We start from the raw sequence: 25,457 nt of genomic DNA on the forward strand, positions 1-25,457 counted from the left end.
CCCTAATACTCCCTCGTACTCCCAATATATATATATTATATATATATATATATGTATATATATATGTATATATATATATGTATATGTATATATATATATATATAATATATATGTATATGTATATATATATATATATATATATGTATATATATATATATATATATATATATTATATATATATATATATATATATAAAAAATAATAATAAATATAAATAAATAAAAAATAATATATATGTATTTACCGGAAGTAGTTCCAACCGCTGACGCTACGTCATCAGTGCTACGTCATCAGTGCTGGAGCAAAACAACACCAGGTGAAATAAAGCCCGTGTATAGATGTTTACGGTCATGGCTCCGAGCTGCTGACAACCCCCGCCAACATGATGAACGACATAATGGAGGAGCCTGAGAAGGGACAGTCTGCTGGAGGCGCAACAGGAACCCCAAGTTCTGTCGGTAAATCCAGCTGAAGCCGGTCCGGGGGAGAAGGGAGGCTAAGCTAACTAGCCTCGCCGCAAGCCTGATTTATGGTCCGCGTTACATCGACGCAGACCTTACGGCGTAGGCTACGCGGCATCGCGCACGTACAGTGCGCGTCGCCGCGTACCCTACGGCGTAAGGTCTGCGTAAATGTAACGCAGACCATAAATCAGCCTTCAGATTCATGACACATTTTATTTTTATTTTTATTTTTTTCTTTCTAAAACGATCGGTTTCAATGGACTGTTAGACGCTGTTTATTGTTACTTACTTGATTGTTTATAATACAGCTTCTCTTTAATGCTTTAAATGGTGTTAAGGGACTAAACACGAGGAATTTAAGGTTTTATTTTCTAATTAATAAAAAATATATTTTTTTTAATAATAAAAAAAATTATATCTATATATATATATATATATATATATATATATATATATATATAATAATAATTCCTTCCTTCCTTCACGTACGTTGTGCATGGATTTAACACAGAACCATAAATCAGTTTTAACACAAAAACGTCATCAACGGGAATTTATCGTTTTTTACGCGAGATGACAAATTCTTACCGTGGGGAATTTTATTGACGGTATATCGTGAACGGTTAAAATATCGCCCATTCCTAGTTGCCATGTGTGAAAACAGACTGATTTATTATAATTTCTGACGTTTTCAGGGGTCAAGCAGCAGCACCAGACCCAAGACCACAGACGGAGGGATCAGGACCGGTGGAGAAACGAGGGACCATACATCATGTCCAGAGCTCCAGCCATCCACCTCAAACTGCGTAAGCTTTGACGCACGGTGCCGCTGGGAGAAGCAAAGCAGCAATTGTGGCTTTTACGGGTTTAGCTGTGGTTTGATTGCTTACATGGAGGGGAGAAAAACAAGGATAAAATACCATAAATATTCCTACATTTGCGTGTTAGTATCACTGCCAGTGGAGGCTGGTGCTAAAAAAATTTGGGGGGTGCAATTTACCCTTCTAATGTTAATTCAAAACATTTTTGATGACACTAATCCAAATCGAATCGTGATAATCGATTCTGAATCTTAACAATCGGAATTGAATTGAACATGATCACGGTGTGTGTGTTTAGTTGTGTTTATGTGGGATCCCTGCTAGAGTTCAGGGTGAACCCGCTGCCTTTTTACCTACAAAGAATCAGGATAGGCGCTGGTATAACAGGAACCCACAAGCATGATCACATCACCCCCGTTCTGGCCTCCCTTCACTGGCTCCCTGTCTCTTTTAGAATTAATTTTAAAATACTATTGTTTGTTTTTAAGTCACTAAATGGGTTGGCACCAAAATCCATCTCAGACCTCCTGCAGGTTTAACTCCCTCCAGGTCTTTGAGGTTTCTGCTCAGTCACACGTCTTATCGTTCCCAAAACCAGGAAAAAAGCGACCGTGTTTTTTCAGCAATAGCACCCTAAACTCTGGAACAAGCTTCCTCCACATCAAAATGTCCCCCACACTAGAAATTTTTAAATCTAGTCTTAAAACTTATTTGTATTCTTTGGCTTTTTAATCCAGCATGAGAGTTGTGTGGTCTCTGTCCTGTCTTTTATGTTCATGAATCACTGGTTGTTTCTGTCTGGTGTGTTTTCATTTCGTGCTTTTATGTGCTCTTATCTATTTTACTCTGTTTTTTAGTTTTTAGTATTTTATTATGTCTTGCTTTAACTCATTGTGCAGCACTTTGGTAACCTTGTTGTTTTTAAAATGTGCTATACAAATAAAGTGGATTGGATTGGATTGGTATAAGCTACTACTGTCACTTAGCAGACGCTTTTATCCAAAGCGACTTACATCTGAGAGAACTCACACACCATTTGTGGGGCAATAAGGGTTAATGCCTTACTCGGGGGCCCAAGGTGTCTTGGTTTCCATTCCGGGGCTTGAGCCTGGGATCCTTTAAGGCCCTGACACACCAAGCCGACTGTCGGCCGTCGATGAGCGTCGGTGCGTCTGTCGTTAGTTTCCCCGGTGTGTCCCGCACGTCGCCAACAGGTCGGCCGCACCGTCGGCAGCTTTTCAGCCGATTCCACATGTTGAATCGGCGTCGGCCGTCGGTCAAACAGCTCACTCTGTGATTGGCTGTTTCAGGGTAGCGTAGGAACTGAACAGGGAAAAGCCGAGCGAAATTTTTGAAATTCGTTGGTTTCATTCATCTCCGGCTCTCGGACACTTGAACCTGTCGCTGTTGTATCCATGATTTCACCCATGTAGTGTGGTTTCTTTCTTATTTTTTCGCCTCCGCCTCCTCTTCTCTTCCTTCCACAAGCTGAAGGCCGAGGGCTGACAACGCCAGTGCCGATTCTTTATTCTTACGCATTGTGGTAGCGAGAGGTGTGGAAATGTGGCATGAATATGAAGCCTATTTGTTTTGTTTACGGCTTCCCAGAGCTGCTGGTTTTCCCTTGTTTTTGAGTGAATACAGACTACCGCTGAGGTGTCGTCTTTGCGGTGTGTCTAGTGCTTCATTTTGAGCCCGACCCAGCACCGACACGGGCGACGCGAGGCGACACAGCAGTCGGCCGAACAGCGGGCGACGTCGGGTTGGTGTGTCCCTCGGCTTTAGACTCAAGCCCAACCTCTGTAGCCACTAGACTACCACGCCCCTAAGCGGGTATAGATAAGGGTTTTTTTCAATGCACAGCCACAGAGATCTAAGTTGTTAAAAAAAAAAAGTATTAAGTGGCTACAAATTATTTTCCATTGTTGATTAGGCTACCTGTGCCAAACGGTCTAGTAACTTTCAGGTAGGCCTGTTTTGAAAAAATCGATTCTTCGATTCTAAATCGATTCTCATATTAATTCCTAACAATCAATTTGTGTGTCTAAAGATCTTCTTTTTTTATTATTATTATTATGATTTCGCCCGGTTGAACTTTAATCCCAGTAGTCGCATCATTTAATTCATGCATGCATGTGGTGTGAAACTATCAAAACAATGAAACATGGTCAAGTTTAATATTAGTATTAATATGTTGCATAACCTACAGTCATGTAATTCAGGTAACGGCTCAAAAAACATTTTTAATAACACATAACCCAAATTGATATCGGATCGAATTAAATCGTGATAATTGATTCTGAATCTTAAGAATCGGAATCTTATTGATTCTTTACATTTGAATCAATCCCCAGCCCTACTTTCAGGGTAATTCAATACTTTCTTAATTTAAGACAGTTGTGTTGGAAAGCAAGAGGTAACAGCTAAAAAAACATTCATTTTTGAGGAGTTCAACACAACGACTTCCTTCTTTCTTTTTTTTTTTTTTTTCTATTCTAAAACATTTTTGCCTTACCTTTTTTCACATCACATCCAAAGTTTGTGAAAATCTTGACACTATGTGCAGACTTTAATTTCATCTATTAAAGCTGTTTAGGGAAAGTAGTAGGAAAAAGGGTTTTCACACAGAGCGGCCAATGTAAATGTTAGGGTTTTATTCTTGCTCTTTTGTAAATCTGTCATGTGGCATTGCATTAGACAACAGGACATACTTTAAACACTGCTGTGCATTTATTTTCATGTCAGTCAGTTAAGGGAGGAGAAAAGTGAATCGCTGGTTATAATTAAACTTAGCAGAGGAATGTCATTTAACAAAAAAAAGAAGGAAAACAAAGGAAAATATGAGAAAAAAGTAATAAGCCCAGTCAATATCAGCTTTAATACTGTATGTGATGTGATGCAAATGATTACAATTTTGTTCTAGTTTGTTTATTGGTTCCTTAGGCTGAATGGGCGGTATTGGACTAAAAAATGTATCACAATCATTTCTGGCATTTATCCCCGATAACAATAAAAAAAAATACCAAGATCCAGTCCTTCGCTCCATGTCTCCTTCCTTCCTTCACCTTTCCTTCCTTCCTTCCTTCCTTCCTTCCTTCCTTCCTTCCTTCCTTCCTTCCTTCCTTCATCAATGGGATTTTACCGTGAGATACAAATTCTTACCGTGGAGAATTTTTTTGTACGGATTTACCCGTGAACGGTAAAATATCACCCATTCCTAATTGTTCCTTAATTAAACTATGTGTTTGGTAGTTGGTCAACTTTGAGTCTCTACCACAATTCCAAAGAGATTCCACTCTACAGTGCACTTTCTTTTTATTTCATGAATTTTTTAATGATTGATTTTTTTAGATCTTAAAATGACAGGAAATATACTTTTGTAATATTATCTTTGGAGGAATGTTATTAGTCTATCTCAGAGATGTGAAGAATACAGCGTATATGGTTTTATATTAGGAATGGGTGATATTTTATCGTTCACGATAAACCGTCCAAAAAAATTCCCCACGATAAGAATTTGTATCTCACGGTAAAAATGATAAATTCCTATTGATGACGTTTTTGTGTTAAGATGATTTAAGGTTCTGTGTTAAATCCACGCACAACGTACGGGAAGAAAGAAAGAATTGAGACAGAAGAAAGAAAGAAAAGAAAGAAGAAAGAACAGAAAGAAAGAAAGAAATAAAGAAAGAACAGCAAGAAAGAAAGAAAGAAAGAAAAGAAAAAAGAAAGAAAGAAAGAAAAGAAAAGAAAGAAGAAAGAAAGAAGAAAGAAAGAAAGAAAGAAAGAAAGAAAGAAAGAATACAGAAGGAAGGAGTTGATGATATTTTTGTGTACACAAACAATGCGGATGTAATAGATTTATAGTTACAAAGATGGAGTATGAATTGGTATTTTGTTTATTCGTCATTTTTTATCGTTAATCGGGATAAATGCCAGAAATTATCGTGATACATTTTTTTAGTCCATACAGCCCATCCCCATTTTATAATCGTATTAAATAGTTGGGGAAGGTCAGTAACAAACAGATCCATTTTCCTTTAATAGAGTGAGTTCCATCCACACACGATCTACTTGTTATATTTTGAAATGTTTTTGTAGTTTTTTTTTCTTAACATGATCCAAAGAAAAACACCGGGAGATTGGCGAGGAAAGCCCTGAAAAAAGAAAGCCCTCTCGTGCGGACACAGTTGACGCATCAACCCCAGACAAGGAGTAAAAGAGGTGAGGGTTCGTGATGAGAGGACAGCAGAAGAGGACGTATGTCATGAATTGTTTTTTTTTTCTAAGGTGTTTTTTTTCCCTTTCAAGGACAGTGAATGTATAACAGGGCTAACGCTGCTTTGAGTCAGCACGCTGAGGATACTTTGGTTGCACTGGACTCGGATAGGTAAAGGATCTGTTCTCGGTGGAGCAGGATTAGCTGGCTTAGCTGGATAATCTAAGGTTCAATTCTTGGTTTTCAGTGTCACACAGGCTGCTTCACTTCCTACCCAGGTGTATCGCTCATGGAAAATCTAGTCCGGAGCCGGTTAGGTTTTCAAGATAACAGATCAACACATGTAGACAGCAGCGCCTGCTTGGCGTATCAGTTCCATTAGAAGATGAAAAAAAAAAAAAAATACAATTTAAAATAATAATAAAAAAGGCAATTGGAGTAGGCCTGTGTTGAAAAAAATCGATTTTCTGATTCTAAATCGATTTCTCATATTAATTCCTAAAAATCGATTTGTATGTCGAAGGGTGGATTTTTTTTTTTTTTTATTTTATTTTATTTATTTATTTTTTTCATCATTACATTTTTCCCTGGTGAACTTTAATCCCAGTAGTTTTGAAAACACTCCTGGGCTGGACATTTCAGCTTAAATTTCTAAATGTTATATTAGTTCAATGAAGTTCATATTATCTATATTTACTAGAGCTTGTTTAGGTTTCTCTGTTATCGGACACGGTTTGTCATGAAATACCCTGAAAAATACCGGTGCTTCATGTCCAGCTGTGTCCTGGTGACAGAATAAATCAGACAAGATAAAATAATCTGTTACTGCTTGAACTGTTGCAATTTCTTTCTTTTTTTTGCACTTTAAATGGATATTGAAATGCCTATTTGAGTTAGTTATGTCTTAGTTATTTTCACAATAATTATTGTGAAATTATTATTTCAACAGTTATTTTACAGTCATATAATCCAGGAAACACTACACCCAAATCAATATCGAATCGGATTCAAATGGTGATAATCGATTCTGAATCAGAATCTAACTCGATTCTTGACATTTGAATCGATACCCAGCCCTAAATTAGAGGATCTGCTTTTAATATTAAACTGTTCTGATAACTTTAACTGAAAAAACATTCAGAGATTTTGCTCCTAGAGGAAATGCTTACCGGTATGTTGGTGGAAAAGGAGACTGATCCGGCCAATTGTTCCTATTGATTTTTAAAGATGTCCTTGTTATGATCTCATACAGCACATGAGCAGGAATCTGCAGTGTGTTGTCACCAAAGTTTATGAAATGATGTCCGTCTGTTTACATCAGTGTGAACATCGTCTTATATCTCAGAATCAGAATCAGGTTTATTAGGTCAGCTTAGAAAAACTGTTTTTGACTTTGGATACACCTGGCGGCGACACACGATGGTATTGTGTGGCCACCAATTTATAAAATTTACATTTTATAAATAGTTTTCAAAACCAATCAAAATTCACTGGAAAACCCAAACCATTTTAATCTAATATTTTAGACCACGCTGCGTACTGACGGGACAATCCTCCTCTGTATATCAGAGTGTTGTGACGGCAGACGTCAGGTCACCTTTCTCACACATAAAGTGAGACAGTGAAACAGCGTTGTAAAGAATAATTACCCCAAATTCTTCCCCAGTGATGTGAGAGTCTGATAAAGTCAAACAGGAAAGTGGATCTACCAGTTACTGAATCACGAGGGTACATATTTCTGTCCCCGTCATATCTTTGTTTCCTTTTCTTTTACATTCATGTTGTTTACGTGAATTTATTTTTGCCTAACATTACAACCTAATATTATCAGATTATTTGGGTTGTGTATACACAAAATAAACCACAGGATTTAAGATAGACGGCAGGTTTCCTGGTGAATTCCTTCTGGATAGATGACAGTTTTTAAATCTTTCATGGGTTTTCCTCTCCCCAAATCCTCACACACCCCCCGTATATGAGATGTTATTCATCGGTTCCAGTTAGAGTTGTGACAGTTCTGAATCGTCTAAAGTTATTATCCTTAAACGGGTCTTTATGTGACAGTTAAACGTATCAGAGTGACAGATCTCGTCTTACCTGTCTTTGCAGTGATGAAGAGATCGACTTTGAGCAGTATTCCTCAGGGTACTCTTCAGCAGAGGTGAGTTTCCTCGCAGGACATTTTTCAGGGAATCTTTGAATCTTTATTAACACATCAAATTGTGGATTTGGACCTATTTTTGTAACAATGTTGAGAAAAAATGTTCTCGGTCATTCAGGTTGATTATGAGCTAAGATCATCTTTTTTCTTTGACATTTGCCTTCAGTAAAGGTTCCCTTTGTTCTCGTAACGTTTGTGATATTCTTTAATTGACACAATACATAGACTTGTTATCCAACACTTGCAGGACTGCGTCATTGTAAAGCTTTGGCTTCCTCTTTGGTGTAAATATTTAATGTGACCTACAAAATAGTTCACAAGGGATTGCAAGATGGTTGTACCATCAAATTACGCAGACATTTCAGACAGTAAGCAGGTTAAAAAGAACCAGCTGTCAAGAACAACTGGTATAAAGAAAATTGGCACAACTAATAATCCCATCATGCATTTCAGCTGGTGTCTTATCATGCTTTTGTTACACGTATTTAGTAGGAGAGGAATGTACTGATGGTTTGACAGTTTTAGTGTTTTAGTCACAGACGCTCTGACTGTTTCCTTCCTCTGATATGTGGATACGTGGCATTCTTCACTGAGAAACTGTATAAAAGTAGACGTAAATTACAATAGTCAATAGATATTCCAGTTATCTCTTAATATAATTTGGGAAAATGCATTTGAATATTAGCTCTAATCAACTGGCTGCTTGCTTTTGTATTGAAAATGCCAATCTTTTCAAAACATGGCCAACCTTTACCTAAAAATCAACATTTTTTACAGATAAATATATTTAACTCACAATCTTGAATCTTTATCTTTATTTTTATTTCGGCTTGTACACACTTTTTACAAAATACGATGAAAAGGTAATAAAAAAAAACATTTATTTTGCTGAAAAGCTGAAGCCGTAGCTTATAGTGCCGACACTTTTTTCTTATGATCAGCTTAAATATGAGACATTAACTTTACTCCGTTGAAACAAACAATACATAAAAAGACAAAAATAAATAAGACAAAACACAAAATTGACGTTTCACATTCTAGAATGTTCCCGATAGTACCGGTATACTCTATATTCATAGTGTTTTATATTTATTTACAGTATTTTCTTTAAACATTTCCTTAAACTTGAAGATAGAACTGCACATTTTTAGGTTGTTATTACAACTATTCCATATTTCTCTAGCCTTAACTGATGTACATTTCTTTTTAATATTAGTTCTTACTGTCGTCGTCTCAAACATGAGTTTCCCCCTCAGGTCAGAGTTTCTTTTATCTGGAACAAATCCTGAATGTAGTTTGGAAGCAATTTCTGCTTTAAAGGCAAATAAAACAGTTTTCTGCTCTACTATATCATGGAATTTTAAAGTATTATATTTAATAAAGAGATTATTTGTTGGTTTATAATAGTCAGATCTATTAATTATCCTTAACGCTCTTTTCTGTAACAGGAAAATAGGGTTTGTATTTGTTTTATAGGTGTTACCCCAAACCTCCACACAATAGGTCATGTATGGAACTATGAGTGAGTTAAACATCAAAAACTGTTGCTCTTTGACAGAAAAAATAATTTGTTTTATTTAATATTGCTAGGGTTTTGGACATTTTTGATTTTACACTATTTATATGTGATTTCCAGCTAAGTTTATCATCAATTATTACCCCCAGGAACTTATTTTCATATACTCTTTCTATTTCCATACCAATAATTTTAATTGTAACGATCCAACTTAAACCCAAAAGTTCAGCTGTTCTTTCCTGTGACGGATGTGCGACTGCAGCGTCTCCTCTGGTCTTTCCTGTGCAGGTCCACCCCGACCTGAGCCGGCAGCTGCTGCAGGACGGCTACCGTCTGGACGAGATCCCTGACGACGAAGACCTGGACCTCATCCCCCCCAAAGCCATGGGCTCCTCGGTGTGCTGCTGCTCCGAGGGCCCGTCGTGCCAGCTGCAGTGACGTCGGTGCTGCGGTCCAGACCTTCGGGAGGAGAGGCCCGGTGACCTCAGGTGACCTTCGTTGACCTTCGTCGCTGGTGCCTGATGTCGTCTTTCTGCTGCGGCTCCACGGCTGCTGCTGCCTGAGGACTTGCAGCTCTGCAGCTCGTAACGCAGGACTCTCTGCTGAGGCGGCCGCCGTGGCCGGCCTTATCCACTGTGACCCCAGTTGACCAATTTTTATTTATTCATACTGCTTTTGTTTTACAAGATGATTCTAACTGCTCGACACTGCTCTGACGTGAGTGGCAGCGTCAGTCTCTCGGGATGTGACGTCTTTAACTCAAGGAAAAAGATGGGTTACTGTTCTGGTTTTTCTTTTCTTTTCTTGGTTTTTTGCCCCTGTGTTACGAACAGGAACAGGTCTGCTGCCTCCAAGCACAATGTGCTTACAAGTATGATAGTTTGTGTTTGACGTTCCAATCCGTTTGCTAAATCTGAATTTACTATCATTATTGACAGGTGGAAGTCATCTTTCTGACTGTTGCATTAATGTCCTGTTTTTTTTTTACTATTCCCTCAAAAACTGAAAGAGTTTTACTGCTAAATGAAGATAGAGTCGATGAGAGGGAACGCCCCCTGTGATGTTCAACTGAAACAACTTCATTTCTTCATGCCTTATGTGCAAAGATAAATGTTTTTCTTACTACTATCTGCAAAAAAAAGTCCTAAGTTCCAGCAGCGCTGACTCTTCCACGGCTGCAGACGCCTCTGCATGTCGACGGACGCCCAGCCTGACACTCCGCTTCCTCCACTTCCCTCAGTCACCGAGTTGATCGCGTTGGGACTTTACGAGGTTTTGTATTGTAAATATATAATTCCAGAAACGGCTATCCTCCTACATAGGGCTGGGCGATATGGACAAAAAGTTATATCTCCATATTTTCTAGCTGAATGTTGATACTCCATATATATCCATATTTTTTCTGTGCCATAATTGGGGTTTCCTCCAAAGCATTATAGCATAGCATCTCTGTTAGCATCTCTGTTAGCTTCATTTTTTCTGAGGCAAACCATTAAAAAAACAGTCAGTTTTAATACAAACCTCGTGCCAAATGTCACACAGGTTCCTTTATTAACAGAGGTCTGCACAATATCAACATGTATAAAACAAATGAAATAAAAATAAACTGCCTGCATATATAGAATAAAAATGCTTCTTGAATAAAATAAAACAAATATCCCTTTCCTGCATAACAATTAAATTAAAATATACTGTGTAATTAATACAATGTAGACAGTAACAGGCAGACTTTTCCACTGAGGTTGACAGTTGTGCAAATAACAAAACATTTGTGCAAATCTCACATAAAACATTCAAGTCAATTTGTCACAAAATAAGCTACATGAATATTATTATTATTTATTATTATTTTTTTTTACAAATCGATATAAACGATATTGTCTCGTACCATATCGCGTTTGAAAATATATTGATATATATTAAAATCTTGATATATCGCCCAGCCCTACTCCCACATATTAAAAACTTAAAATATAACCTTTGCAGAGCAAATGTAGGTGTGAAGTCTAAACTCGTACCGCCGTGCCCCGATTTACAAACTCCCAGCTCGTTTAAATTCACCTTAAAAACAAAATGTTGTTACACGAGGAAAGAAATAATTCCAAAGATGGATTTGCATTGTTTGTTTACGTCGTATGTGGTCATGGAGGATTTGTAGCATTTTCATTTAAAATCTCTGTTCAACATCCGATTAACTCCATGAGCGTGTTTGTGTGTACACATCACATTTGAGTCACATGATTTAAATATTTATTACTGTCAAGTATGCTAACATAGCTGTTACAGGGTCCTTCCTAACTCTGCATTGATGTCGTTCAGACATGATGCTTTTGTGTTGCATTGTTGCTTTTCTACACAACACAAACAGCATCTAACTTTAAAAAGAAAAAAAGACTTTTCTGTTTCTGAGACATATTTATAAGTGTCTGTTCTCTCAAATTACTGTCTGGATCTCACTCTGCTGTCACTTGTCATGTTTGTTTTAAAACTGTATTAACACACTGATATTTACAGAGATAGATCACCTTTTCTCAAGGTGTGCACGTCTGTAAATGGGAAAGTCAAGAGCAATCAGCCTTTTTCATATTTTTGTAAGATGAAAGTTTGAGAACTGGACAGTCGGTCCAGTAGAAGGTTTTAAATCAGGATAAACACGTAGTTACTGGTTTTCTTAGCGGCAGGCCACACTGCTGTTCCTCATGGTGCAATGTTGGTTTTGTAGCAGACATCACTACAGTAAAGGACTGGGGAGAGCGTGACATGTTGTGTTTGGCTGAAGCAGAATCCTTGGACATAATGACCTAACACTAACACGTTACACCGAGCGCGAGTAAAATGCTTTATATGGACCAGATGAATTTTAAGTGTATTAGCCACAGCTCTGCCTCTGCTGTGTTTTGATGTATAGAAAGATTTGCACTCAACACCAGTGGTCAGTAGCAGGTACACTAGACTCACCTGTACTATGCAACTATTGGGACAATCTGCTTATTGTACAACATTGTGACATGATTGTGTTCTTGAGTGCTAAATGCAATAACTTTCTTTTTGTTTTCATTAAACGCAAATCTTTTTTTATTTGTAACATTTATTGGTTTATATTATTGAATAAAACAGTTATCTATGCTCATGTGTTCACGTTGTGGTGGTCATGTGTCTGAACTTCCGCCAGGGGGCAGCAGAGAGCCGCGCCGCGCTGGGTCTTTACCTGTTGCGCTTCACTTTCAAGTTTTTTCAGGCATCTCAACATTTTCTTATAGAGATTATGTAGAGTTAAGTGAAATATTTTATTAAAGTACGAGATTATGTAAAAAGTAAATAAGTTATAAAAAATATTTGGCTCATTTTTTTCTAATTACACAAGGTGTAGGCACAATTAACTAAAAAGAATGAGAGCGAATAAATAATAAATAAACATTTTTTTACATTACAAGAAAACTCTTAAAATATATATTTTATATTTTATATATATATTTTTATGTATGTATGTATATATATATATATATATATATATATATATAAAATATAAAAAAATAAATAAAAAAATATATATATGTAATATTTTTTTTAATATTTTTATTTATTTTATATATATGTATTATACTATTATATATTAAAAATAAAAATAAATAAAAACATATATTTTTAATATATTTTATATTATAATATATATATATATATATAATATAGAAAATATTATTTATTTAATTTTATTATTTTTTATTTATTATATATATATATATATATATATATATATATATATATATATGTGTGTGTGTTTACAATGTATGTGAAAAAATATATATAATATTTTTATATATATAATATTTTTATATTTATATATTCTATATAATATTTTTATATATATAATATTTATATATATAATATTTTTATATATATAATATTTATATATTTATAATATTTTTATATGTATATATTCTATCTCATATATTTAAATGCATGAATGTAAAGTTGGTGATGCTGTTAAAGGGGCTGGTTCTGCTCTGTGCTGGGCGGGTCTACGCTGCGGTGCGCCATGCGGGGGGTGTCAACTGGAGAGGAGGGAGAAAAGGAAAAGAAAAAACGCCTGGGAGTCACCAGCTCCGCACCTCCGCACCTCCGCGCCGCCACAGCCTCCAGGTCGGGACGGAGCTCCAGTCCGGCCCCGCAACCCCCGACAAACAGCGCAGATCCGCACCCGAAGGGAAGCTCGGAGCTCCAGGGCGGCTCTGCTGGCGGCTCGCTGCTCGCTCCCGATCCGCGTCTGAGCGTCTCTGAGCGGCTACAAGTGTCTGACGGAGAGCCAGCACCGAGGGAGGACGGAGAAGAAGGAGAAAAGGGAGGATAAAGGCGAGGAAGGAGGGATGGTGGACAACTCCAGCGGCAGCAAGGCGCAGACGGTGAGTGGCGTCGGCTCAAGCAGGGAATTATGGTTCTGCGTTAAAGCGACGCAGAGCCTACGGCGTAGGGTGCGCGTCGCCGCGTACCCTACGCCGTAGGCTCTGAGTCGGTGTAACGCGGAACCATAAATCAGCCCGTCCATTTCCACTATGTGACTATTAAACCGGCCATCCACGCACTTTGAGCTCATGTCGCCTCGGTTGCGGGTTCGAGCCCGAGCCTGTCAGAAAGTCCAGAAAAACACTTTTAATCACTAAAGCTGAGTATTAAAATGCATTTATCAAGTGTAATAACATCTACAACGACATTAAACCAGTTTTAATGCTTCACCCCGGGTTTTTATTTGTATTTATTGTAATTTTTATTATCTTTAGGGAATTAAATTGCTGTTTTTAGACGTTTCTGTAAAGGCAAGGCCAGAAAAGGCAAGTTTATTTGTACAGCACAGTTCAAAGCAAGGTAATTCAAAGTGCTTTACATCAACATTAAAAGCAGCAAGACACAATTAAAACATAAATAACAAATAAAATGAAATAAAATGATAAGAAAAGAGGTTAAAAAGTAAGGGCAGTAGATCCAGCAGGTTCATCACATTCTTAAAATAGCAAGAATTACGTTTCTATTTGGTCAATACGTACAAAGACCGTGTCAAATACAGGATTACAAAAGTAATCTGTAACAATGTGAATGGTGAATTAAACCAATTTGACAATTCTTTGCCACAATACCTATTTCCTGGTCTTATTTCAGACAACTGAGGAGAATAGAGTTTCTATACGTTCAAAACGTACAAAGACCGGGTCAAATACAGAATTATAAAGTAATCTGTGCCGATTTGAACAGTGAATTAAACCAATTAGACAATTCTACGTCACAATTCCTGCATTCAGGGCTTATACATAACTTTTTTTGTTTTCACACAACTAATGAGAATTACATTTCTATACGGTCTAAACGTACAGAGACTAATTCTTCCTACTTTACACAGATTGCTGTGGAACAACGTAGATGAGACGTGTTTTAATCTAGACGTTTTAGGTGTAAGGTTAAGGTTAAGGTTTCACACTCTGAGATCTCGGACCCTCGGGGTCAAACATTGACTCAGTAAATGAGTCCCAGGGATTAAGTTTCTGACGGTGACGGTGGTTGTTGGATCATCATGTGTGAGGTAGGGATGGATAGGGACTAAAAAATGTATCACGATAATTTCTGGCATTTATCGAAATAACGATAAAAATGATGATAAAAAAAATACCAATTTAACTCCATCTTTGTAACTATAAATCTATCTCTCTCTCAGATCCTCCATGTTTGTTACACAAAAACCTCATCAATGGGAATTTATCTTCCTTCCTTCCTTCCTTCCTTCCTTCCTTCCTTCCTTCCTTCCTTCCTTCCTTCCTTCCTTCCTTCCTTCCTTCCTTCCTTCCTTCCTTCCTTTCTTCCTTCCTTCCTCCTTTCCTTGTTTCCTTCCTTCCTCCTTTCCTTGTTTCCTTCCTTCCTCCTTTCCTTCTTCCCTTTCTCTTAGTTTCCTTCCTTCCTTCCTTCCTTCCTTTCCTTGTTTCCTTCCTTCCTTCCTCCTTTCCTTGTTTCCTTCCTTCCTTCCTTCCTTCCTTCCTTCCTTATTTTTCCCCTTCCTTCCTCCTTTCCTTGTTTCCTTCCTTCCTCCTTTCCTTCCTTCCTTCCTTCCTTCCTTCCTTCCTTCCTTCCTTCCTTCCTTCCTTCCTTCCTTCCTTCCTTCCTTCCTTCCTTCTTTTTCCCCTTCCTTCCTCCTTTCCTTGTTTCCTTCCTTCCTTCCTTCCTTGTTTCCTTCCTTTCTTCCTTCCTTCCTTCCTCCTTTCCTTGTTTCCTTCGTTCCTCCTTTCCTTCCTTGTTTCCTTCCTTTCTTCCTTCCTTCCTTCCTTCCTCCTTTCCTTGTTTCCTTCCTTCCTTCCTTCCATAAATCAGTTTTACACAAAAACTTCAGGAATTTATAATTTTTATCGTGAGATACAAATTCTTACCGTGGAGAATCTTAACGGTTTATGGTGAACAGTAAAATATCACCCATCCCTGCTGCCGGGTCATCCCTGACTCCCTGTCCCCCCTCTCTCCTCCTCTCTCCTCCACCTGCAGCCCGGCATGTCCCAGGACTCCGGCGTGGCGTTCCCTCAGACGCCGACGGGCGGCATGAAGCTGGAGGCCGTGATGGAGCAGCTGCAGCGGCAGCAGCAGGCCCGGCTGGAGATGGAGCGCAAGGAGAGGAAGCTGCGCGAGGCGCACATCATGTACGCGCAGCAGGTGGCCGCGCAGCAGGCCATCCTGGCGGCCGCGCGGGCCTCCGGGGCCGGCTTCATGAGCAAAGGCCTGGCCGGGGGGGGCGTCCCCGGGGTCGGGCCGCCCCGCGTCTCCAACCAGAGCAGCGTGGACTCGGAGCGCGAGGACGACGAGGACCGGGGCCGGGACTCGGGCGACGAGGACGACGACAACGAGATGATGGAGGGCGACGAGGGCAGCGAGGAGGACGAGGGCGGCGCCGGCGGGCTGGAGTTCCTGCGGAAGCAGACGCTGGCCCTGCAGCAGAACGCCGCCCGCGTGCCGGCGCGCCCGTACCCGGGCTACCCCGTCTCCGCCGCGCAGAGGGCGTCCCCGCCCGTCAAGGTCAAGCAGGAGCCCGACGAGGGCCTGTCCCCGCCGGCCGGGCCCAACGCGGCCGCCTCGCCCAACGGCCAGGCCGACTGGGGCTACGACGACCACTTCAGACAGGTCGGTACCCCTTAACCTTCACACCCTCACCCGCTCAAACGCTGCGTTATCCTCGTCTCTGACCGTATTCTGCTGATGAGTTTACTTGGAGTCCTTGTCATTACCCGATGTGAGTCGCTACCCGATTTGAGGCTCCGTTTCCACGTAGCAAAAACGCTGGTGTTTTCCTGCCTTTTGGCCGTTCGTTTACACGAAAACGAAGCTCAAAGTCTCCAAAAACAATCATTTCTGAAAACTCCGTCTTCACGTTTGCTTGTAAACGGAGGAAAACGGACATTTAGGCTTCAGAACGTCACATTATGAGACAGAAACGTCACCAGCGTCATTTGTGCGACCTGTGTTTACAATTAGTTTGTAACCGTCAATATTTTCTTGTATTTTACCTGTTTTATATTCTAAAGTCACACTTAAAAGTAACTCCACTTCTCTGTCACTCCAAACCAAAGACTCTCGTTCCGTCTTGGAAGTAAAGCCTGATTTATGGCTCTGCGTTACACCAATGCAGAGCTACGGCGTAGGGTACGCGGTGATGCGCGCCGTACGGTGCGCGTCGCCGCGTACCCTACGCCGTAGCTCTGCGTTGGTGTAACGCGGGACCATAAATCAGCCTTAACTGGAAGTTACACGTGTCATTTGTTGATGTTTTTTCCAGGATTCTGATTGGCTGGCATAACGTTAACAGCGTAATTATGCAGATTCGTGTAAACGTTGAGATTTTGAAAACGATCTCGTGTAAACGATGAAATTTTTCAAAACGTAGAGGGGGAAATATCCGTTTTTGTAAATACCCGGCTATGTGTAAACGGGACCTGAGTCACACATGCACAGTCGCGTCCAACATGTGCATTTCAGCAGGAAATCAGTCAGTGGAGAAATAGTGTTGTCATTACCTGATTATTGATTAAAATGAGCGACTTTAATGTTTTCCATCAGCTCCATGCCTACATGGAATCTGGAAAGTTTCATCCCAGTTTGGGAAAAGCTGACAATTCTATGAGTATTTACATCTTGAAAGGTAATTTGGCTATCATGCTTAGCTATGCTTGCTAAAAATAATATAAATATTTTTTGCTAAAAATAATATAAATATTTTTTGCATCAATACCCTTATATAGCATAACGTTCCCTGTTGGTGGACGCGACTGCGCATGTGTGACTCAAATCAGGTAGCGACTCACATCTGACTGTTTTCTGCTGATAAGTTTACTCTGAGTCCTCCGTGGGGGGGGGGGGTTCCTGGTCCCGGCTGTGCCCACACGTCTTCACCCGTATCGTAGCGACACACTCCAAATCTCTGCAGGAGGTCGACCGCCGGTTCTGCTTTTGTGGTGAAAAAAACCCCAACGTGTGAGTGAGTGTTGGCGGAGAGCCAGGCGGAGGTGTGTGTGTTCACGCTCGCTGGTTCCTCTCCTTACGCTCACATTCCTGCTGGTGTGTGTGTGTGTGTGTGCGTGTGTGTGTGTGTGTGTGTGTGTGTGTGTGTGTGTGTGTCTGTGTGTGTGTGTGAGAGTGTGTGTTGCTGTTTGTCCCTCTTGGCTGCTCAGACTCTGGTCTGGCTCTGGTCCAGGTAGTGAGCGAGGCGGGACGACGCTAGCGCCGCTAGCGCCGCCATCGTGAGGCGTTGGGTGTTTTTCCGGGTCAGCTGGAGGAGTCCGGGTGGGTGGAAAGGTTGGGTGTCGTGCACAGTAGCACCCTGTCACCCCCACCCTGTCCCCCCACCCGCCCCCAGGAGACTCTCGGCTGCGTGCCAAGTGAACTTTCCCTGCGAGGTAAACATTGCCTCAGCGCGGCGTCGCCGCGGGACGCTGGAATGCCAACAGGGAAGCGGGACCGGGGCCACATGTGGTCGGGGGTCACACGGGGCTCTCGTGGGCCGGGGGCCACATGTTGGTCCGGGGGTCACACGGGGCTCTCGTTGGGCCCGGTGGGCGATTATAAAAAGGTGCTGCCGCTCCCTCCGCCGCGGCGTGAAAGGACATATCAGAGCTGCATCACCAGCGGCCGAGGACCCGGACTATCACGTGTCTGGGTTTTATTACGGGCTATTTAAAGGCAAATGTCTTTGAAAGGTGTTTCTCTTGGACACGTTTCCTAATTTAGCCGCAGAGCTCGGACAATAGGTGATCACACGCTGGGGGGGGGACCGGGATCAGCAGTTTGTGTTTTAATCAGGCCTGTGTTGAAAAGATCGATTTTCTGATTCTAAATCGATTCTCATATTAATTCCTTAAAATCGATTCATATGTCTAAAGATCGATTTTTTTTTTTTTTAATTTTTTTTTTTTTTTAATTTATTTATGTATTTTTTTTCATCATTACATTACAACTTTTGGTTATTTTTTTGTTTATCCCCAAAAAAGGAATGTTTTGTTGGACACCAGAATAACTGGCGCCATGTTTTTGCCTTTAAATATGTTTAAAGGTATGAAAACATTAAAGTGTTTGGTTATAATTGCATAAATTGTCTATATTTCATTACTTTATAAACTGTCTTGGGGTTACATTTGCAAAAAATGCTAAAAACCAAATGCTTAAAAATTAAAAACCAAAATAGACCGAAAATGGAACAAATAAAAACGGAATGTGGGAAAAAATAAAAGTGATTTCATCGTCTCTGTTTCCTCCTGGATCTGTTTGGTAATTCTGACCCACGATGTTTCTGTTTCAGTTCTATCAGCATTCTGGGAGCTGATTGGTCCTTACAGCATCATTAGCTGCAATACTTGCTGTTGAATCTCAATATAATACTAGTATTAATATGTTGCAGAACTACAGTCATATCATTCATGCAACAGCTCAAAAAACAGTTTTATTAACACTAACTTAAATCAATATCGGATCGAAACAAATCTGATCAAATCTTGATAATCGATTCTGAATCTTAAGAATCGGAATCGAATCGATTCTTGACATTTGAATCCGTCCCCGGCTCTACTCGGGATCAGCAGTTTGTGTTTTAATAACCGTTCAGGTGTTTCCGGGTGTTTCCGGGCGTCTCCCGCCGGCACCCCGGGGAGTTCTGGGGGAGATAATTCTGATTATTCTGATTCCTGAGGCGTCAGAACCAAACGGTCCGGGTGGAGGATCACGGCGGCCAGCGGGGTTTTCGCTGACCAGTACCCGATCTGCGGCCTGGTGTCTTTTATTAGGAGAGGCGGCTGAGCCCGGGGGGGTCGGGGGGGTCGGGGGAGCCATTATGGAACCAGAATCGCTCGGGCCCTTTTTTTGTTTCCTCTCTTTTATCTTTCCTGTCATTATGTCAGCGCTGCAGTATTTAATGATGGCTCATCTCTTCAGGCGGTTTCAGGTTGCCCCGCCGAGGGGGAGGGGAGGGACGGGGCGGGGGGGCTGGGAAGTGTGTTCTGTTGTGTTTTTATGTCATTGTCTTCAAGGGAGACGCCGGACGCTGCAGATGATGCACAGGAACATTTATCTTAGTTTAAACCCAGAGAGAAACAGGACGACCAGTCGCAGAGATACTGGTGAAAACTAGGGCTGGGATCCATTCAAATGTCAAGAATCGATTCGATTCTTAAGATTCAGAATCGATTATCAAGATTTGATTTGATTCCGATATTGATTTGGGTTAGTGTTATTAAAACAGTTTTTTGAGCTGTTGCATGAATGATATGACTGTAGTTCTGCAACATATTAATACTAGTATTATATAGAGATTCAACAGCAAGTATTGCAGCTAATGATGCTGTAAGGACCAATCAGCTCCCAGAATGCTGATAGAACTGAAACAGAAACATCGTGGGTCAGAATTACCAAACAGATCCAGGAGGAAACAGAGACGATGAAATCAGTTTTATTTTTTCCCACATTCCGTTTTTATTTGTTCCATTTTCGGTCTATTTTGGTTTTCAATTTTTGAGCATTTGGTTTTTAGCATTTTTTGCAAATGTAACCCCAAGACAGTATATAAAGTAATGAAATATAGACAATTTATGCAATTATAACCTAACACTTTAATGTTTTCATACCTTTAAACATATTTAAAGGCAAAAACATGGCACCAGTTATTCTCGTGTCCAACAAAACATTCCTTTTTTGGGGATAAACAAAAAAATAACCAAAAGTTGTAATGATGAAAAAAAATAAATACATAAATAAATAAAAGAAAAAAAAAAAAAAAAATCCCCCAAAAATCGATCTTTAGACATATAAATCGATTTTTAGGAATTAATATGAGAATCGATTTAGAATTGGGAAATCGATTTGCTGCCTTGCTTCGCATGCATGCTGCATGCAGCATGCATCATGCATGCTGCATGCTACACGCTGCATGCTGCACGTCACCCTGACCTACATGTCTCTCTGAAAGTCCTCCTGTTTACTCACATGCCATTACTGTCAGAGTTTTAAATGGCGTACTTAGTATTCCTCTGTTTACTGGACTTCCTGCTCCGCTGATGTAATAAGGCTGGAAATCCGACCTCTGTCTCTACAAATTGCTCCAAACGGAGGAGGTTGAGACGAGCAGTAACGAGGGGAACCATTAAAACCTGTTGCAGAGCCTGTTCAGGGCAAAGCTCTGCTGTGTTTTTACGTGAGGCCTGTTATATTTTGCTCAGACGGCGGAGCGACACGGGGGAATTAAAAGCCTCCAGCAGAACCGTTTACCCGGGCCCTGACGGCTCACCTGTGGGTGTTCGTCAGGGGTCACTCTTTGCTTTGTGGGTCACATTAGTGCTGCAGCTCGTAGTGTGCTGGTTTCAGTCGTCCAGGTCAGGATATATGAGATAATGGAAGCACTGTCCCCCCCGTGCCGTTTCAGCTGTGTTCAGCTGGGAGGAGCTGCACCGTAATCCCCTCCACACCTCTCTGCTGGGGTGTGCCTGTTTATCTTAATCAGGTACTACAAGTTTGTACGACTCCCTTGAGCGGTGCAGCGACATGTGAAACTGGGTCGAGGAAGACGGTGTTTCTGCTCTGGTCGGGGTCTGTGATGTCACAGCACCCCGGAAGTCTAAAATACCGTATTTTGAGGAACATCAGGCGCAATATCTCTTTTCTCTTTTTTACACACCCTACTTTTAACCTCTGCTCTCCGCGCTGTACAGTCTCTTGCCAAGAACCACTTAATTTATCACTTCTTGCAATTTATAGTATGTTTTTTAGTTGTGTTTTCGTCTTTGTTTTTTTGTCTTTGCTTACTTGTTACTTGTCCAATATATCCATTCTTTTTCAATGTTTGAACCCAAATTATTAGTTTTGTTTTGTTTAAAACCTGCTGAGTTGAGGTTTATAAAAGGGTAGGCATAATAAGCCTTGGCTTCAGCCTGTACCTTTTCGGTGCCACTTAAAATATTGGACCTTTTTTATGTTGTATTATGTTGTATCCAAATGGACCGAAATAAAAAAAACTCAAATCAATCAATCAAATCAAATATCAATGAGTGGGTCTATTTTCATACATAAGGTGCACGATAAAAACAGTCTGGTAAGTCGAGCTTTATTCAACTCGTTCACAATAACTCAGTTATTTGTAACAAATACGTCCTGTTCTCTGATTGGTTCATTGTTGCCAGCGATAGCGACACCTGAAGTTAGTGTGAGGTTGGAACAACGTGGTATTCCAACATTTGATTATAACTGGAGTATGATACACATTTGAAAATTGGGTTTACGCTAAAAACCTAACGTTGCTTTGACGTCTAATTACAGTAAAGTAGCACGGACTAGATGTTGGATGAGGTTGTCTAACTTTTGCAACCCGTATCCAACCAAGGACCAATTTAACATGTCAGCGGAGCGGCTTTGTTGCTTTTCTCTCTCCTTCTTGTAAATCTTCTATCCCGGTACTTTCTACCGTCTACAAATGCAGAAATGTTCATATCCTTCATTACATTTATGAAGTGATTAGTCTCCTCCTGGTCTTGGTTTCTCCGTGTTTATAAGAACTTCCTGGACTCAAAAGACCAGGATTCCTTGTGAACAGAGCATGTGCAGAAAACAGATTCCTGTTCCGTTTGATGGGGATATTCTGTTTGGTGTTTACATGACCCAATATTCAGGTTTTAAAAGGAGTAACCCAGGGCTCATATTGGGGTTTTTAAAAATTCTGGTTATTCAAAGGGGTTATTGGTGTTTACATGGCCGTGCAAATTCGGGTTATTGCCGATATTCAGGGTTTAAAAGGGTTATTGATGCTGGAAACGCAGTCAGTGGTTCTAGGTCAGTAACCACGACAACATTCATACATGAAGCTGCACTGCCGACTTTCTGAGAAAATGTAAGGATTTCAAGTGTGCCTTATAGTGTAAAATACTGTGCACATTTTCAGACTTGTGTGAGCAGAAAGCGGTGATGATGGAGTTATCTATGAATTTTTAAAGAATATGTTCCTTTTAAACTTGGACATCTTTACAAGTTTCCATATATCCAACATGCAGCTGCAGTTTCTCTGACAGCTGGTGTTTCCAGAGAGCACGAGGCTGCATTTCTCCGTCAGACGTTTGTTTTCACACAGCTCCTCCAAGGTGGGACTAGTTCTCCCTCTGCACGCTGGGTCTTTAAGCCCAAGTACGGAGGAGGTTTGGGGGGGTGGGGTTTAGGGGGGGTGGGGTTGACGTCAGCAGGAGCCTCAGAACCGAGCTGACAGCTGTGTGAGCGTGAGCTGGTGTCAGCAGCACTGCTGCAGCCGGCTCTGCTGCAGCCGGCGCTGCTGCAGCCGGCGCTGCTGCAGCCGGCGCTGCTGTAGCCGGCGCTGCTGCAGCCGGCGCTCCCCTTACGCAGATGATGATGATGATGATGATGATGATGATGATGATGATACTCTGGAGCTGGCACACACCTCGGTTTGTTCGACTGCTGCAGCTTTCCAGGGGCCCGTTAAGCCGCGCGCTGCACACACACTTAACCAGCTCCTCCACAAACCCTCGTGTGCGAGCGGTTGAAATGAGGAGGTTTAAGATCGGTGCCCTTCTTTCACGTTTACTTCAGTGAAAACCTCCCGAGACGTCTCAGCTGGTGTCGGAGTGACGGCTCGTGCTCCAACAGAACGCTGGACAAACGAGTCTCAGACTACGTTCACACTGCAGTTCCCAGTGGCCCAAATCAGATGTTTTGCTCATATGTGACTCAGATCTGATTAGTTTATGACAGTGTGAACAGCACAAGTCACATGGAATCTGATCTTTTCAAATCAGATTCAGGTTCTTCCATATGTGGTTCTAAATCAGATACAGGTCTGAGGTTTTGCAATGACCTCAGTGTGAACAGCCAGGTCGGAATTAATGCCACTTTGACGTCACTTGAGAGCGACCGTTGTCGTAATCCTGCGCTGGCGGGGGCGGGAGGTTAATAAAATACATCCATGGGCGGGAGACCCTCGGAAGCTCGATATCATTTCACTCGACATCCTGAAATTCTGGATGAATTCTGTCTCTTTAAAGATGTTCATCACATCCTGATCCCACCACTCCTGACTCCGAGTCGCATCCACACACACCTCTCTACAGACGAGGAGCCATCGCTCCACAAAAAGCCATTATTAAAAATGCGTCTTTCTTTCTCCTCCTTCTCCTCTTCATCAACACTTGCTCACAGTTTCTTCAGCTTCCACCAACAACATCTTCAGAATATCCCCATGTATCTCACTTCTGTTCCTCCATGTTTACGCCGTATGACGTCGTCGTTATTGTTCCTCTGCACATGCGGGTCAGTTCAGGCCGCGATGCGTTCACACTCCAGTCTGATACAGCACATTTTAAAAGATAATGTGAACAGACACACAAAAAAATCAGATATGGGAAAAAATCTGAATTGAGCATTAAGGCCTGCAGTGTGAACGTAGTCTAAAGCAACTTTGGACCATTTTAGGAAATAGTTGCTTTTCAATTTGCGTAGTGTCATCACGAGCCGTGTGGGGGGGGGACTAGTGTTGTTTCTGTCAGCCTGTTTCCATATTAGTTTTAGTTTAGTCTTTGGGTCAAACTATCATTTTAGTTTTTATTAGTTTTAGTCACGTTCATTCTCCTTTTAGTCGTGTCAAGTTTCAGTCGACTAAAAGTCTGACCATTTTAGTCTTATTTTAGTCAAAGATTGTATTTAGCCAAACCCATTTTACAATTCCAACAAGGTTATCTTATTATTATTTTATTGTTACCTTATAGACTCAAGAATACATTCATTCCAGATACAGAAGACTCTAATTTGAGTTTACAACATATTTATTTTTCCACATTTCTCCCCGTCTTTTTCTTTTTCTACGACACATTGGGTTTTCTTTTCCACGTCTATGTAGGAAAGTGGATCCAAAGATGGATCTTCTTCTTCTTCTTCTCCCCCCAGAGCAGATTCCTGCGTTTCTCTATGTAACTTTGTTTTTAACTGACGTTAACTAGAGCTCTGCGTTAACGGCAGCAGAACTAAACCAGAGAAACTACTGAAAACATGGACATTAAACCAGAGAAACTGCTGAAAACATAGACATTAAACCAGAGAAACTACTGAAAACATGGACATTAAACCAGAGAAACTACTGAAAACATGGACATTAAACCAGAGAAACTACTGAAAACATAGACATTAAACCAGAGGAACTACTGAAAACATGGACATTAAACAGAGAAACTACTGAAAACATGGAGATTAAACCAGAGAAACTACTGAAAACATGGACATTAAACCAGAGAAACTACTGAAAACATGGACATTAAACCAGAGGAACTACTGAAAACATGGACATTAAACAGAGAAACTACTGAAAACATGGACATTAAACCAGAGAAACTACTGAAAACATGGACATTAAACAGAGAAACTACTGAAAACATGGACATTAAACCAGAGGAACTACTGAAAACATGGACATTAAACCAGAGAAACTACTGAAAACATGGACATTAAACCAGAGAAACTACTGAAAACATGGACATTAAACCAGAGAAACTACTGAAAACATGGACATTAAACCAGAGAAACTACTGAAAACATGGACATTAAACCAGAGGAAACTACTGAAAACATGGACATTAAACCAGAGGAAACTACTGAAAACATGGAGATTAAGGATCTTTGTTGGAACATTTCGTCTCGTTTTGATCAACGAAAATGAAGACACATTTTAGCAGAGTTTTTATCTTGTAATCTATATTTTAGTCTGGTTTTTATTCGTCAATAT

The 25,457-nt window shown here is 40.6% G+C and overlaps 2 protein-coding genes across 2 annotated transcripts in view; both read left to right on the forward strand.

Moving 5' to 3' along the window:
- Nucleotides 1-289: 289 nt before the first annotated feature.
- Nucleotides 290-12,307, forward strand: fam219b (family with sequence similarity 219 member B). The gene is given in 9 exon segments (XM_061706885.1): nucleotides 290-415; nucleotides 417-458; nucleotides 1,160-1,210; nucleotides 1,213-1,270; nucleotides 5,413-5,426; nucleotides 5,428-5,509; nucleotides 5,597-5,675; nucleotides 7,614-7,665; nucleotides 9,470-12,307. Coding segments are annotated over 9 exon segments (561 nt in total). The 5' UTR covers nucleotides 290-382; the 3' UTR covers nucleotides 9,620-12,307.
- A 949-nt stretch (nucleotides 12,308-13,256) lies between these two features.
- Nucleotides 13,257-25,457, forward strand: part of LOC133418318 (AT-rich interactive domain-containing protein 3B-like) — a 107,904-nt gene continuing 95,703 nt past the window's right edge. The window contains exons 1-2 of the mRNA XM_061706897.1: nucleotides 13,257-13,581; nucleotides 15,698-16,327. Of these exons, the coding sequence (XP_061562881.1) occupies nucleotides 13,546-13,581; nucleotides 15,698-16,327 (666 nt within the window). The 5' untranslated portion in view covers nucleotides 13,257-13,545. The remainder of the gene's footprint in view (nucleotides 13,582-15,697; nucleotides 16,328-25,457) is intronic.

Source organism: Cololabis saira, chromosome 2 (assembly GCF_033807715.1).
Source record: "Cololabis saira isolate AMF1-May2022 chromosome 2, fColSai1.1, whole genome shotgun sequence".
Lineage (NCBI taxonomy): Eukaryota > Metazoa > Chordata > Actinopteri > Beloniformes > Belonidae > Cololabis > Cololabis saira.